Raw genomic sequence first — 15,975 nt, forward strand, 5'->3', positions numbered from 1 at the left:
TTATTTAAAAATATATAAAATAAGAGATAGTAAATAAAATCACCATTTGGCATCACTTGGTTTCAATAATTATGAAGACTTGGCCAAACTTATTAAAATATATCTGTCTCTCAATTTTTTTCCTCATTATTTTGAAAAAATATATAATTTTAATCCACAAATATTTGAATGTATGCTTATAAAATAACTATTTTTAGAACATTCTGACAATATCATAGCACAAATAAAAAGTATAACAATCCTTATTTAATATTAAATATCAGTCAGTGTTTATTTTCACTTTTTCACCAATATTATTTTTGTTTTTTAGAGTTTCTTTTTTGTTTTTTGTTTTCGTTTTTCTTGGAAAGGGAGAGATACAAGGGGACCAGAATTCACGTAAGTTCACACGTTGGGATTGATATTTCTCCAAAGTCTCTCTTTTTTTTTTTTTTGAGATGGAGTCTTGTTCTGTTACCCAGGCTGGAGTGCAGTGGCGGGATCTTGGCTCACTGCAAGCTCCGCCTCCCGGGTTCACACCATTTTCCTGCCTCAGCCTCCTGAGTAGCTGGGACTATAGGCACCCGCCACCACGCCTGGCTAATTTTTTTTTGTATTTTTAGTAGAGACGGGGTTTCACCGTGTTAGCCAGGATGGTCTCGATCTCCTGACCTGGTGATCTGCCCATCTAGGCCTCCCAGAGTGCTGAGCTTACAGGTGTGAGCCACCACGCCCAGCCTCTCCTAAGTCTCCTTTTTTTTTTTTTGAGACAGAGTCTTGCTCTGTCACCCAGACTGGAGTGCAGTGGCATGATCTCAGCTCACTGCAAGCTCAGCCTCCCGGGTTCATGCCATTCTCCTGCCTCAACCTCCCCAGTAGCTGGGACCTGGGACTACAGGTGCCCACCACCACACCCGGCTAATTTTTTGTATTTTTTTTTTTAGTAGAGATGGGGTGTCACTGTGTTAGCCAGGATGGTCTCGATCTCCTGACCTTGTGATCAGCCCGCCTCGGCCTCCCAAAGTGCTGGGATTACAGGCGTGAGCCACCGCCCCTGACCCTAAGTCTCTTTTAATTTACAGTGGTTCTCTTTCCATTTATTTTTAGATTGTTTTCTTGTGATTCATTTATTGAGAAGTCAAGTTGTTTATATTATGGAGTTTCTTGTCATCTTGATTGTACTTTCCTTGGTTTAATTTTACATGTTACTCTGTCCCATATGTTTCCTATAAATTTTGACACTTAATCAAATAACATTTTTTGTTTGTTTCTTTGTTGGGTTTTCTCAAAACAGTTTCATAGATGGTATAATAGTCTGTTTGCACGCCATTAAAAAACACCCTAGACTGAGTAGCTTAAGCAACAGAAAGGTGTTTTCTCACAGTTCTGGAGGCCTGAGATCAAGGTGCTTTCGTGGTTGGTATTTGATGAAGCTTCTCCGGCTGCTTTCTTGTGTCTTCACATGGCTTTTCCTCTGTGTGCCCTTGGACACAGGGAGGGGGAAGAGAGAGAAAGAAAGAGAGACAAAGAGAACACCAGTCCCGTCAGATTTAAGAGCCCACCCATATAAACTCATTTAGTCTGATTACCTTCTTAAAAGGGCCTCTCTCTCTGTAATGGTCATATTGGGAGTAAGGGCTTCAACATAAAATTGTTAATGGTGAGGGGGACAACTCAGGCCATAGCAGATGATGTTGAATTAACTCTTCTTTTGAGAGGTATATATGTCAGTTTATCTCTTTTTTTGTGATACTAGCAGCATTTAGTGCTCAATGCCATGATCCATTCATTTATGAGGGGTTGTAAAATGATGGCACTCTGATATTGTTACTTTTCTTAAATTATTAGCTGAAATAATTTCTTAATGAGACACTTTTTAATCAATTATTTGTTTACCCCATGTTAAGGTCATGTGGAAAATGCATGCTCTGTTTTCTTATTTTCTAATTTACAAAATATTTCTCTAGCATGCTCCCAAAGTGATCAATATGTTATTTTGCAACACTGTCATAAACTTATGAATTTAAACATATTTGATCTGTTTCAAATCATTACTGATACGATCCTTATTGATGCTCAAATTGCCTTATCTTTAGCATAAAAAAAAAAAAACACCTTTTGGCTCTTGAAAACTTTTCACATCAGTTTAGTAGTCTTGGAATTCTTTCTTGCTATTTGGTGTGAGCAGATGTTTCACAGCTACTTGTTGATTTTCTGCCCTGGACCTGAAATCAGCTCTGTCCCTCAGAAATCTTAACTGCTTTTATTGGTAAATAGTATTTCAAAACCATAGTCTGAACATTAGAAATATTCATTGCTTCTATATTGTCCCTTATATATAGTTCTGTGTTTCAGCATTCAGAGCTATGTTGTATGCATGTTGTTTCTTAAGTTAAACTACAACCTGAGTTTAAACTTCCACTGCCAATTCAAAATCAAAATCATAGGTGTTCTATTTTACCTCTTTAATTTCTCTCTCTTTATCATCCCCTGCCAAGAATCCAGCTTTCAATACTGAAAAGAATAGAATTAGAATGCCACATAATAATGTAGTTATTTAATTTATTGTAAAATACTCCTATAACTATCTTAGAATCACAACATACCACTAATATGATTACTGTAGATAGCTTAACTTTTTGTGTTTTATAATTTCTTTGGTACTTCACCCATATTACACTGTGGGTGTGATGTCAGTACTACTTTTAAAATTCACCTGGGGTAGTTCTTTTTGTTTGTGCTTGTGCCAACAACTAAATATACATTTAGGTTGAATTATTTTGTTTTATTTTTAGGTAAGTCCTTAAATTTAATTAGTTTTGTAATAATATATAACATATGTAGCTCTAAAATTTAAAAAAGTGATATAGTTAATGAAATTTAGTTTCAATGTCTATCCTCTCCACGTGTTCCCTCTCTTTCTCATAAGTAACAATTTTTTGTGTTACAGTCTATCTTTGATTTTTTAATGTGTGTATGTATTCCTTTGTAAATATGCATGTGTATTCTTCTTAAAGGTTTGTATATTATCGGCCCTTATTTCCAATTTGCTTTTTTTACTTAATATAGCTGAAAATAACTCCATAGTAATAGGTAAAGATATATATCATTTATCATTACATTTGAATTATCATCTGCTTTAGGATGTATCACCATTTATTTACCCAGACCACTATTGATGTATATTTAGGTGGTCATTTATCTTCCATTATTATAAATGGGAAAATGTCCAGATGTGGGATTTATGGGTCAAAAAGTAAACATTAATATTATTTTGATAGCTTATGCCATACTGTCCTTCATAAATTTTACAACACTTGTATGAACACCACCCGTGTTCAAAGTGTCTGTTGTCCTGCAGGCTCACCAACAGAGTACAGTCTCCAACTGGGACAATTGCTAATCTAAGTGACTAATGAAATCTTAATGTAGGATTAATTTGTAGTTTTCTTCTTATGTATGGAGATAAGCATCTTTGCTTATCTTTGCTTATGATCAAGAGTCATTTGCCTTTCTCTTTCTGTGAACAGTTTTTTCTCTAGCCCCAGACTTTTTTGTTTTGTTTTGTTTTGTGACGGAGTTTGGCACTGTCGCACAGGCTGGGGTGCAGTGGCACAATCTCAGCTCACGCAACCTCCTCCTTTCCCGGTTTCAAGTAATTCTCCTGTCTCAGCCTCCCGAGTAGCTGGTATTACAGGTGCGCGCCATCATGTCCAGCTAATTTTTGTATTTTTAGTAGAGACAGGTTTTCACCATGTTGGCCAGGCTGGTCTCGATCTCGTAAACTCAGATGATCTGCCCACCTCAGCCTCTCAAAGTGCTAGGATTACAGACGTGAGCCCCCACACCCGTCCAGCCCCACACTTTTTAAATCCCTCACTGGCCCTATTTTTAGCTAATTTATAAACCTATATGTACATCAGGGATATGAACATTTTGTCTGGACATAAATTTCTTTTTTTTTTTTTTTTCCTAAGACAGTCTCGCTCTGTAGCCCAGACTGGAGTGCAGTGGCGCGATCTCGGCTCACCGCAAGCTCCGCCTCCCGGGTTCACGCCATTTTCCTGCCTCAGCCTCCCAAGTAGCTGGGACTGCAGGTGCCCGCCACCACGCCCGGCTAATTTTTTTGTATTTTTTTTGGTAGAGATGGGGTTTCATTGTGTTAGCCAGGATGGTCTGGATCTCCTGACCTCGTGATCCGCCCTCCTCGGCCTCCCAAGTGCTGGGATTACAGGCGGGAGCCACCGTGCCCGGCCGTCTCGACATAAATTTCAAATATTTTCTCAGTTTGTTACTTGTGGTTTTACTTTGTTTATTGTGTCTCACCATGCAATTTTGCAGCGTAGTTAAACTTACCTCTCTTTTTCTTCTTGACTTCTTGACTTTGAGCCATAGTTAGGAAAGGTTTGCCCATTCTCACATTAGAGTAAAATGTATCCACATTTTCATCTACGACTAATGCTCATATTTTTATTATTTATTATGAATATCTTCTTCATTTGGGGTTTACTCATGTATATTCCATGAAGAATGTATGAAACTCTATGATTTTCTGTATGACTCTCCTATTAGGAGGGATAACTGCTTTATCATATATTACATTTCATCTATAATTTTGACTATTTGTAGATTTTATATTTGGTTTTCATGGTGTAAAATATGTTTCTGGGTTTTTTTCCCCCTCATTTACTGCCCAGTGGAATTTCCCTTCTTGTCTCAGAGTTGAGGAAAATAAGTAGTAACAATAAGCCCATTTTTGGATGTGTTTTAACATCTGGCAGCCTGAATTTTTAATAAAAGCTGTGTTTCAGATTGTTCCTTTAACTTAAATAAGTCATTTAATCTCCCCAGTCTCCCAAGTCATCATCTGTAAAATGTAAATGATTTACAGAGTTATTGATGATTAGTTATATAAAGCATTTAGCACAGAGTAGGTTTCCATAATTGGAAGCTATATTATTTTTCTGTTATGGTTATTAATTTTACAAATGTATATACTATACAATTTTATGATTTGACTTCTTCACTGTGGGAAAAGAATGTTGCAGTGCACAAAGGAAGATTATACAATTAGAAGAAATTTCTTTATGAAGAAATGTATTTTGATTATTAAAATAAGAAATTCCATCTTGGCTAGGCTTGGTGGCTCACACCTGTAATTCTAGCACTTTGGGAAGCTGAGGTGGGTGTATCACCAGATGTCAGGAGTTGAAGACCAGCCGGGCCAACATGACAGATCCCTGTCTTTACTAAAAATACAAAAAATAGCCAGGCATGGTGGCACACACCCATAATCCCAGCTATTTGGGGGCTGAGGCAGGGGAACCACTTGAACTGGGAAGGCAGAGGTTTCAGTCAGCCGAGATCAAACCACTGCACTCCAGCCTGGGTGACACAGCAAGGCTCCATCTCAAAAATAAATAAATAAATAAATAAATAAATAAGTACCCTGTCTAGACATTAAGAGTATCATCAGAACCTATATTTAATTTACTGTGGTTAACATAATTAGCTTGATATTAATCTTAAGAAATAATATATGGAACAAAATATGTTCATATTAATTTCCAAGCATCTCACTATTTGTTACAAATTACTAATCATTTATTATAATATATGTTGAAAGACCAGTTATAATTAAGGTTTATGCATTATTAAAATAAAATTTCATAATCAAAAATTTACTCTCCCTCCGCTTAATATCTATTTTCATGTGATGAAGTTTCAAATTAATTAGAGCCCTCTTAATAAAAAATATTTCAAAAATCATCCCAACAAATATTTTCCATTTTCTTACTGATATGCTAATTATTAATAACTATATACCACATTTGTGTCTGCTTTCCCTGAACTGCATAATTTTGAAACTTAATTTACTAATGAAATTGTAGCTTTGTTCCTCAGTTGATGAAGGGAAATAGATAAAGCAGATACACATATTACTTATTGTTCTCAATTATGTACTGAAATCTCAATGTCTTCCAGGGACTCCTGAGGATTACCCACGATTTTTCCATATGCATCCTAGGACAGCAGAACTTAGTCTCCTGGAGCCAGTAAACAGAGACTTTCACCAGAAATTTGATTTGGTTATTAAGGTAAATTAAGCTAATATCTTATTTCCTTGTGTTTATGAACTGCTAATCAGATAAATCTGTAGACGCTACTGTAGGCAGTTTTATGTTATAAAATTAAAATTAATGTGGACAGCAGTCAGTCAATTTTTTGTTAAAAAAAAACAAGTGAATTCCACTTTTAATACATGGCATTGCTTTTCTCTAAAATAACTTTTTATAGTACTATACGGTAAAATACTAAATATTCTCATATGTAACAAATGCCTTGGTCAAGTGTATACAATTCTACACAATTCATTATGTCTTCTAACATTATTTTTCTACTAAAAGGAATTAGCATTTTACCACAAAAACATGACCAATTAAGACATCTAAAATGTGCTTGATTTATATGTTATTTTAATTTTGTTTTCATTTTTATTACTTAATTTTATTTTAATGTATTTTTAATGCTGATTTTTCTAACATAAAAATAAAAGGTCTTGCCTATCCAAAGATGCTTTCAATATACGTCTCATTATTTTCTTTATATTGAAAGATGATCTTAGGCCTGAAATAATTTTGAAGCTAAGTTAATCTATTTGGCATTTCACTTTTGGTTTAATAGTATATCTATATTTTAATATAATCATTAAATAGATACTGTAAAAATGCAGATATTCTTCTAATTAATTTTGATGGACTTCATTGAGATGGTGAGATTTAATCTAAGCAGTGAAGGTAAAACAGGAATTTGCCAGGCAGAGATGAGGACTGGGAAAAGGGCATTGTAAGTACAAGAAAAGGCAAAAGCAAAGATTCAGCATAAGTTTTGTATATAGTACATAACTCTCTCATATTTAAGCTTGCAAAAAAAACCTCTAGAAATGAATCCCGATGGTATTTTTCTTACCATTTGAAAAATGTAAACATACTAAAGGAAAAGGAAGTAAGGTAAGCAAGCTTACTGAGAATGAACGTTGTTTAAGCTGCTTTATGTGCATTTTTCATTGAATTGTTGCCACAACTTTAGTAATACTCTCATTTGCACAAAATGGGGAAACTAAAGTTCGGATAAGGTAAGTGATTACCTTAGAGTTACATTACTAATAAGGGGCAGAGTTGAGATTCAAATTTAGTTTTATATACGCTAAAGCCATGCTCTTTTCACTTCACAAATATGCAGATACTTAGAAATGGTTGTCTAGTTTAACAATTAATAGATATGTCCTTAGCACAGAACCTGTGTTTATTCAGCAATCCTTGTTCTTGAAAAAACTTATAGTCTAGAAAGGGAAGCAGTCATATAATCAAATAAATCAGATAAAATACATCAAATGCTAAGAGGAAGACATGTAAAAAGCGGTAACGACACACAGAATAGGGACATTTAAATTAATCTGGAAATTCAGGGAAGATTTTCTGGAGATCACCCCAAGCTAAATGTTGCTGGATTGAAAGAGTATGGCCAATGAATAAAAGTGAGAAATAATGTTTGAACATAAGGAGTTCAGAAGTAAAAGCTTGGAGACATAATGCACAGGCTACAAGCAGTTAACAGGGAAAAAATGAGGTATAGAGCCAGACCATGGAGAGAGCCTGAAGGATGACTACAATTTCTTGGGATTTCATTTATTAAGGGTTTGGGAGTTATTCAAGAAAAAACACCACTTTAACAAGTTGTATTAAATGGCCATGCATGAGATTCACCTTCTTACACTGACTATTTTATGTTAATTATTATGAGAGTACATAAAACTCCACAATGTGTACTGATTTTCTATTGTGGATCTACCTGAATCTTGTGGTGCTGCTTTCTATGGGAATGAAGAAATTTGACAAAGCACTGTTTCCAAACTGTCGCATGTGAAACCAAAAATCAATTATTTTCCTTTATTATTGAATTCAGCTGTCCTGGTATACCTGAGTACAGTGTAACTCAGTCCATCAATTACAGAAAAAAATCAATTACAATAGGCCACAGATGTTTTTTGTTTTAGTAACACTTTCTTTTATTAATGGAACTTTTAACAGACAATATTAGATTCAAATTACTATGTTTTGTGTGAAGTCAAGGTCTTAATAAGCAAAGGTATCTAACTGTAATAATAATGTGCCACCTGCTTGAATAATAACTGAGTATTATGGCATTGTTCAGGGGACCATTGAAATGCTACAATCTGGCAGTTCTCCTCCATAGTAAATCTTTCAATTTCTTCTCTCTCTCTCTCTTTTTACTTTAATAATACTTCATTTTTTCATTGGCCCTAAAAGTTTTTGTTGGACTAGATCCCAATTTATGTTTCAAAAGCGGAGAAAAAATAAAATGAAGTACCTTCTCCTACATTTTGAAGAAGAATTCTGCTTTAAAAAGCTATGTGTGTATTTAACAGCTGGTGAGTGCCATGAATTAGAGATTTATCATGTTCATTTTTTTCTCGTTTTCTCCCAGTGATTTATTCAGCATGCTGACAAATAAAAATGTAAAGGTGTAACTTGGAAGACAAAATGGAATAGTTCACAAATTTTAGAATATGAAGAGGTTAAAACATGCAATTGAAAAAGTTTGTTCCATTCCAAAACACTATCCTAAATTTTATATAATTGTGATCATTTAAGCATACTTTAAAATGTGATATACACTGTGAACAAGAATCATAGATTTGGTTTACCCAGGACAGTACATGTTTATGTCTGTTGTCTTTGTGTAATTATTCATAATACCTCTCTTGCTCTTTTAAATGTCCCAGTTTGGATAAGTTATTTGATCACTACACTCATAAAATAAAAACCACCTATGTTGTAAAAATATGAAAGCACATTTAAGAACGCTGGTAAGAGTGAATTAGTTCACGTGTGGACCATCTATTACAAAGTCCATAAAATCACTTTGAGTATTGTAAGTGAAATATTTTAAAGTATTATTAGTTGGTATATTTATACTTCAGGCATCTAATACAAAGCTACTAGTCATTAATTATTAAGGCCAATTAAATGGATAAATTATGAATAATTTACTATCTGTCAGTTCTTCAAATAACAATTGCATGTTTTAATCTAAATCCCTTTAATTAACAACAAAGAGCATAAGATCACAATGAAATTAGAAGCATAATTGTTTCATGTTTCCTCTGATTTTCATGTTGTTACTCACTGACCTACTTATTCTATCTAGCATGCTGCCTTTTAACTTCTTTTCCTTCCAACTCATGAGCTCATTAACCCTGAGCTCTCACTAGTTACCTTGCACACCCTCTGTTCCAAACATACTAAACGGCTTCCAGTGCCCTCAACTGACCATGCTCTTTCTGACATCTAAGCATTTAGAGATACTGTCCCTCTTCCTGAATCATTCCTCCCTCTTCTTGTCAACAGTCTAATCCAAACTGATGTTTCAGTTTTTAACTAAGAAGACATTTGCCCTAGAAAGGCATAGCCACTGTTAGGAAGCTGCTTTTTTGCAGCCCTTTGGCCTCTAAAGTGGCCCCAATTACTCTATTGAATGTACCTGTTTATTTTCTCCCAACTTTTACAGGAGGGCAGATTGCAAAACATTTATTTACACTGCATCCCATGCCCCTACACCTACCTATATACAGCACATAGAAGCTGCTTAATAAACATTTGTTGTAATAATTTTCTCCCTGGCACAGTAAATCTTTTCAGACTGCTGAATCTGTGTACCTACATCTTTACTCTATCTAAATACTTACATTTGAATGTGTATGCATTTGATACAATTTGATCTTGCATCTCTGTCCAGAAAAAAAAAAAAGATGCAAATGTAGTAAATAGATTTCCACATAAATTCAATCCCTAGAAAAAATGTCAGACCTTTGCTATGGCACAACTAAAGCTATTTATGACTGCATCAAAAAATGTGTTTCTTCTAAAGAAAAATTACATATTTGCAATAGAAAATTAGCCAGGGAATTAAAACTAGTAAGCTTGACTCTTAGTGCTGATGTGCTTGATGCCCTGGCAAGGTGTCGTCCTTCAGTAATTTGAGAGTTACAGGAAAACAGCATTTGAGAAATGATTGAGGGCTAAGAGGAGGGCAGCTACTACGACCCCTGTCCCTATATGAGTCACTATTGCCACAACTCTAGAAAACATTTAGTCACTATTTGAGTAATGGTAAAAATCATATTTTACTTCATAGAAATTTAACAGAAAACCCTGATTCAATGATTTTAAAGTATATGACATTTGCCAGTTTTCAATTTGCCTAATCCTTCTTGAGTGCTTCTCAGGTGCCTGGCATTTTTCTTGGTCCTGAGGAGACATATTTTACTTCTGATGCCTACAGACATCTTTTCAACTACTAGGAGTAGTTGGATAACTACTCCTAGTATTATTTAATTGTGACAAATTAAAAATATAGCAAACTATATACATCCTTTAAAAATTCCAAACCTTCTATTTTCTATTCTCTTTTTCAGTTAATCATATTTCAGTTGATCACCCACTCAAGCGAGACACTTCCACTTCCTCAAAGGTCTGTTTTCTCGTATGTTCCCACTCAGTCACTCATAGAATCCCTTCTTGATACCTTTGAAATCCTCTTGAATATCTCGACTCTGCTCATCTACTGCAATTCTTTAGTTCACATTCTCTTGGCCCATGATCTTACACAAGCAGTTTCTAAAACCATGCTTCATTTCTATGCATCTTATCCATCTTTTCACACTGCCAACAGAGTATCGTTAAAACAACAAAAAATAGATCATGCTGCTGCATGTTGCCTTCAAGCCAATTTACAATTTTCCCCCTACCTGAATTTCCCACAGAGACGTTGTCAAGTTGAAAGATCACAGGTGTCTAAGTCAGGCAGAGTAGCAAGTCAAAGATCATCAGTCATCACTTCTCAAAATGAAAAGGATGGAACCTACTGTGAAATTGAAAAAGCTAATAAAATTAATTAAATCTGTTATGGAGATGTGAAATATAAGTTATATTCTTTCTACTCTAATGTGTATATCGTCAGTTTTCAAACAAAAGAGAGAGATAGAGGAAAAAAAAAAAGACAAGAGAAGAAAAGGATTGGCACTCCTTTAAGGTGAGGTTGAACAGGGGCCATAGTGACCCAGAGTTAGGACAAGAGAAAAAACATCAGGGCTGCTATTGCCAAGCTACAAGAAGGCAGACAAATGCTACAAATGACATATCTTCTGTATCTGGAAATATTCTAGCAATATATTCCTACTCTTATTCTTACGGCAAGAATGAAACACACACACACACACACACACACACACACGCACACATGTACTAGTCAGTTCAGGCCACTCTAACAAAGTACAAAAGACTGGGTGGATTATAAACAACAGTAATATATTTCTCACTCTCCCGGAGGCTGGAATTCCGTGCTCAATATGGTCAGGTTCTAGTTAGGTTCCCTTTCTGGGTTGCAGATTGCCAACTTCTGTTTGTATCTTCACTTGGTGGAGAGAGGATGAGATGGTGAGAGGGTGAGAGGGTGAGAGAGCTTTCTGGGGTACCTTTTGTAAGGACACTAACTACTTTTATGAGAGCTCTATTCTCATGACCTAATTACCTCTCCTAATTGCGTTACATTGGGGATTAGGATTTCAACATATGAATTTGGAGAGATACAAATATTAAGTCCATTGCACACCACATCTTAGTTCAATAGGTTACTAAATAATATAATAAGTTTATCTTTTCTACCCCAATAGCCAGGTCTCTAAGGTAAGGCAAAGTAAATGTCTCTTATACATTTTAGAGAAAATCACCCCACAGAAATTTGAGGCATTACTTGTTATTAGTAATGAAATAGCAATATTTCCATGAATTTCCAACAAATATTACAGTTTCTGAAATCAATTGACCTTTGATACACTGATAAGTGTTCGTATTTTAATTTTGTGTTCTCCTTTTTTTTAAACTTAGCAGATTGACACACAAAGCATAATTTTTGTCATGATATGTCATAGCATCCAACTAACAAAAGGGGATGTTATCAACTGGCTTAAAAATGGAGGGCCAAGAAGAATTTGGGAGAAAACTACACTCCACGAGACTCTCTATATAAGATCACTGCTTCTAATTAATGAAGAATAAAATCCTTTATGTTAAGAAATTTGAACATATCACTAAATAAGAGGGAATGGTTAAGACAAATGACTATATCTGTTTTCCCGTAAGTGTAACAGAGTAAGTAAATGAGCTGAGAGGAGGTAGAATATGAAATTTAATCTGCCTAAGGATAAAGTGATACACTTGGATAGAATTAAGGGACCAAATGCCAGAGAAAGCAGCTGAGAGTAGCCTTCAGGTTTTCTGCTACAGTGTGACGTTGTACACCACCTCCCACCAGAGAGTTCCTCCACAGGGTGCCTGATACCATATCCAACAACACATCATGAGAACGGCAACAATTTGACTTAGATAACATACTGAGGTACATCACAGAGGATGTAGAAGCTCAAAAAGAAGTCAGTCTAAAAACTTTACCTTTTACAACTTTTGTCTTAATGAGTTAAGTTTAATCAAAGCAAAAATATTGCTGAAGAGCAACACTACCATTACTAGGAAATAATAAATAATACCAAAACAGACACACACAAAAAAAAAAAACAAAAAAAAAAACAGTATTTGTGTTTCTTCAGAAAGAACACCATGCATTTTTATTTTCCACTGGTTTGTCTCTAAAAATTCTAAGTACTGGCCTAAATTAATTAACTATTATGCCAATTATGGAAGCTAATAAAAGGAAAGGAAGTATGATGTCCTCTTGTCTCATATCGTTATTCATGCAGCAGCATTAGAACAGAAATAGAATGTAGCAGTTGAATATAGTGGCTGTCGAAATGCACAAACTGACAAAAGACACACAGAGGTGACATTTTATTTGGCCTTTTTTCTTCCTCACAAGGTGACCTGTAACTGCTTGGGAAAAAGAAAGGCAATTTATCCATTCTCATCAGAGTACCTTGCTTTTTGCCAAGGCCTTCTTGTCTGCAAAGGTCATTGTAAGAGTACAACAGCAAAACCAAACATTGTAAAATGTTCAAGGGAAAGGCACTTTGTGAACCCTTGCCATGTCTTCCCACTCTGCAATCCCCACACACATAAACATCCTTAGCACTCTACACATATGTTCCCAAGTAATCATTCTTCATAGGTTTCTTGGTTCCATAGAAATATAACAATGAAAGAGCATATTTCTCTTGTAGGCTAAATACTTGTAGCTTGTAGGCTAAACTTGTAGACTAAAACTTGTAGGAAAAACTTGTAGGCTAAAACTCTTTGTTATTTTTTGTCTCAAGAACAGTCCTGTAGGTGGAGAAACATTGACCTCTCACCCTCAATACTTTCTAGGCTCTGAAAAATAACCGATTTAGATATAATTTTTATGTTGATAATTTTTTAAAATTTGCTTATTACAAAATACATTATTTTAGTTGGCTAATTCATAGAAGGTAATTTAGAGTGGTTTTCTCTTGGTTGAGAAAAAACTGGGAGTGGGATCAGACCTCAGTGTAGGATAAGATGGCTTTGCTGGTTGGAAAGCAAAAGGCAGGATAAAATAATAAAAATAGAACATAAGTTGGAAGATTCACAGAAAAAAAGTTACCCCTTTATCACTATCAGAATTTTATATCTGGCTGACCTTGCTGTTTATACCCAAGATGATTCTCACATTCCAAACACCAGCTAAATAGTTCAACATGTTGGTGATAAGTGAGAGTTTTCAGAATCTGTGGTCTTCCCCAGAGTGGCAAGGTTATTTTTTCTTTAAATCATTCAAAATCCCTTTAGTCATTCCAGTGTCAATTTATATCTCATGCTCTAAGCAAAAAGAAAGATTTTTGTCATTGAAAGGTATACAAGAGCTTTGAGGATTCATGTGTTCATTGTAACAAGTTATAAACAGAATGGGCATATTCTTACTTGAAGTGAAGATAGAAAGTATTTCATTTTATTAAAAATATTCCCTAGGTGTGAAATGTGTCAGTATTATTTCGTAGTTATATTACAAAGCTTTATAAAGTATGTGCTGCCTATATTCTATCTAGTGAAGTTTCTTTTCCTTCTTGTCATACAAAAAAATGTATTTGTTTCCAACCAAGAATATACTCTTTTGCTGTATAGCCTTGCAAACAAACTTCACAGCATAGAACAGTTATTTGTATTTTATCTCATGAAGTTTATAGGTTTTTGAATTTAAGTTTTTGAATATGTTTAGTAATAGTAATAAATTGGCTTAAAGTCAAACTGTTTATGCATCCTTTAATTTTTAGAGTATTAAATTTTGAATAAAGGAGGCTCCTGTAGGTTTTAAGGCAGTTAATTTTATAAGTAGGGTCAAGAATCAATGGGATATTCTTATTTTTATTAGGATGGTACAAACATAATTGTGGCATTTGCCATTACTTTTAATGGCAAAAACCTAGTAATTTTTAGTTAGTTGATAATATGTTCATTGATTCATGGAGCACAGGTTTTTCACAGTCATCCCTCCATAAGACATTTTACACACACACACACACACACACAAAGGAAATATAACCTGATAACCTGTTACCAATTACTGTTGCTTTGGACCCATAGCTTTTGTAGAGCTTCAGTGAGCTGAAGGATCCTACAGAGAATTCCCTTACATAAATGAATTTCCTCCATTCTGTTTCCAACTAAGTCCAAATTAAGAGACTTTGCTGAAAGTGAAGAGGAGTGATAATGACTTACATAAAAGGCTAGAGCAGAGTTGGCCTCAGCTGCTCACCCTAGGCTTTTTTAGTGTAACAGCTACCTATAAGCCTGTGTGAGAGAAGCTAAAATGCCTGATCCAACTGATCCCAAACGACTACTGATTCTACATATCAGGACCAGGGGATATGCTCGTTTTGGAAAGGCAGACTTCAGGGCTATCCCTACAGAATGAAGATTTATGTGTGATTTTTGGATGCTAAATTTTGAGAGCAAGTCATATATTAAAATTACTTGAAAACTTAGGAAAATATGATAAAATTAAACTAATAAAGAAAACAAATAAGCAATACAGCAGATACATGTCAGATATTTTGGTTGAGCCCCTGGGAATTTGCTTTAACAATTACCTTAGATTATTTTAAGGCAGCAGATAAGAAGCAGGGCTTTGGAAACCACAGTGTTTGGGAAACACTAGTGGGAAAGTGCAAAAGGCCAAGTTTACTTTTGGGGTCTATCTTTAATGAACACAGATGGTTGAAGAGGGAAGCATCTTTAATTTTCATGTATCTTCATAATGTTGGTTTTCCATGTCACTTCCTAGGGCAGCTGTTATTAAATTGCCACTTGGACTTGAGTGCCCATATCCTAGTTTACTGTGATAGGAGAGGGAGGGGTAGTCTACGTATACTTTTTTGGGGAGCAAGTTCATAGCTTATTTTTTTAGTAACATTTTAATTTAAATGCTGACATGATGCTGACATACAGGAAAGTGTATATCTTGATGAATTTTCACAAAGTGAAGTTAATCATGTAACTAACAACCAGATTTTTGTTAAAAAAAAAAAAGATGCTACAAACATCCCATACGCCTCCTACACTTCCTCCTAGTCACTAATCACCTTACCTCTACCTGACACAACCACAAACTTCCACTATAGGATTCTAACAGCAATAGATTACTTTTCTCTTTCTTTTTTGCAACACTTTATAATTGGATTAAATGTTTATGTTTTTAATCAGATTCTTAAGAGTTTTATGATTCCTTCTATTTTTCTTTACTGTAACCAACTCAGATGTATATGTTCCACAACCATATACTTTCCACCTTTGAAAAAATTCAATGGCAATGAATTGTCTGCTAAAGGAAAATTTGAGACTTTTATTAACATTTTGATTTCAAAATGAAAGTACAAGTAATTCAAGTTTGAATCCCAAGACAAACATGTCCAAATGTCAGGCTATTTGAAGGTTATACACTAATAAT

General features: G+C 34.8%; 1 protein-coding gene across 4 annotated transcripts in view; it reads left to right on the plus strand.

Annotated features, from left to right (window-relative positions):
- The window catches only part of PCDH15 (protocadherin related 15), a 1,016,126-nt gene that overhangs the window by 596,137 nt on the left and 404,014 nt on the right, over positions 1–15,975 (plus strand). For all 4 annotated transcript variants that reach the window (XM_063669967.1, XM_063669968.1, XM_054435813.2 and 1 more), the window contains exon 10: positions 5,965–6,077. In XM_063669967.1, coding sequence (XP_063526037.1) covers positions 5,965–6,077 — 113 coding nt within the window. The remainder of the gene's footprint in view (positions 1–5,964; positions 6,078–15,975) is intronic.

This window comes from Pongo pygmaeus, chromosome 8 (assembly GCF_028885625.2).
Source record: "Pongo pygmaeus isolate AG05252 chromosome 8, NHGRI_mPonPyg2-v2.0_pri, whole genome shotgun sequence".
Lineage (NCBI taxonomy): Eukaryota > Metazoa > Chordata > Mammalia > Primates > Hominidae > Pongo > Pongo pygmaeus.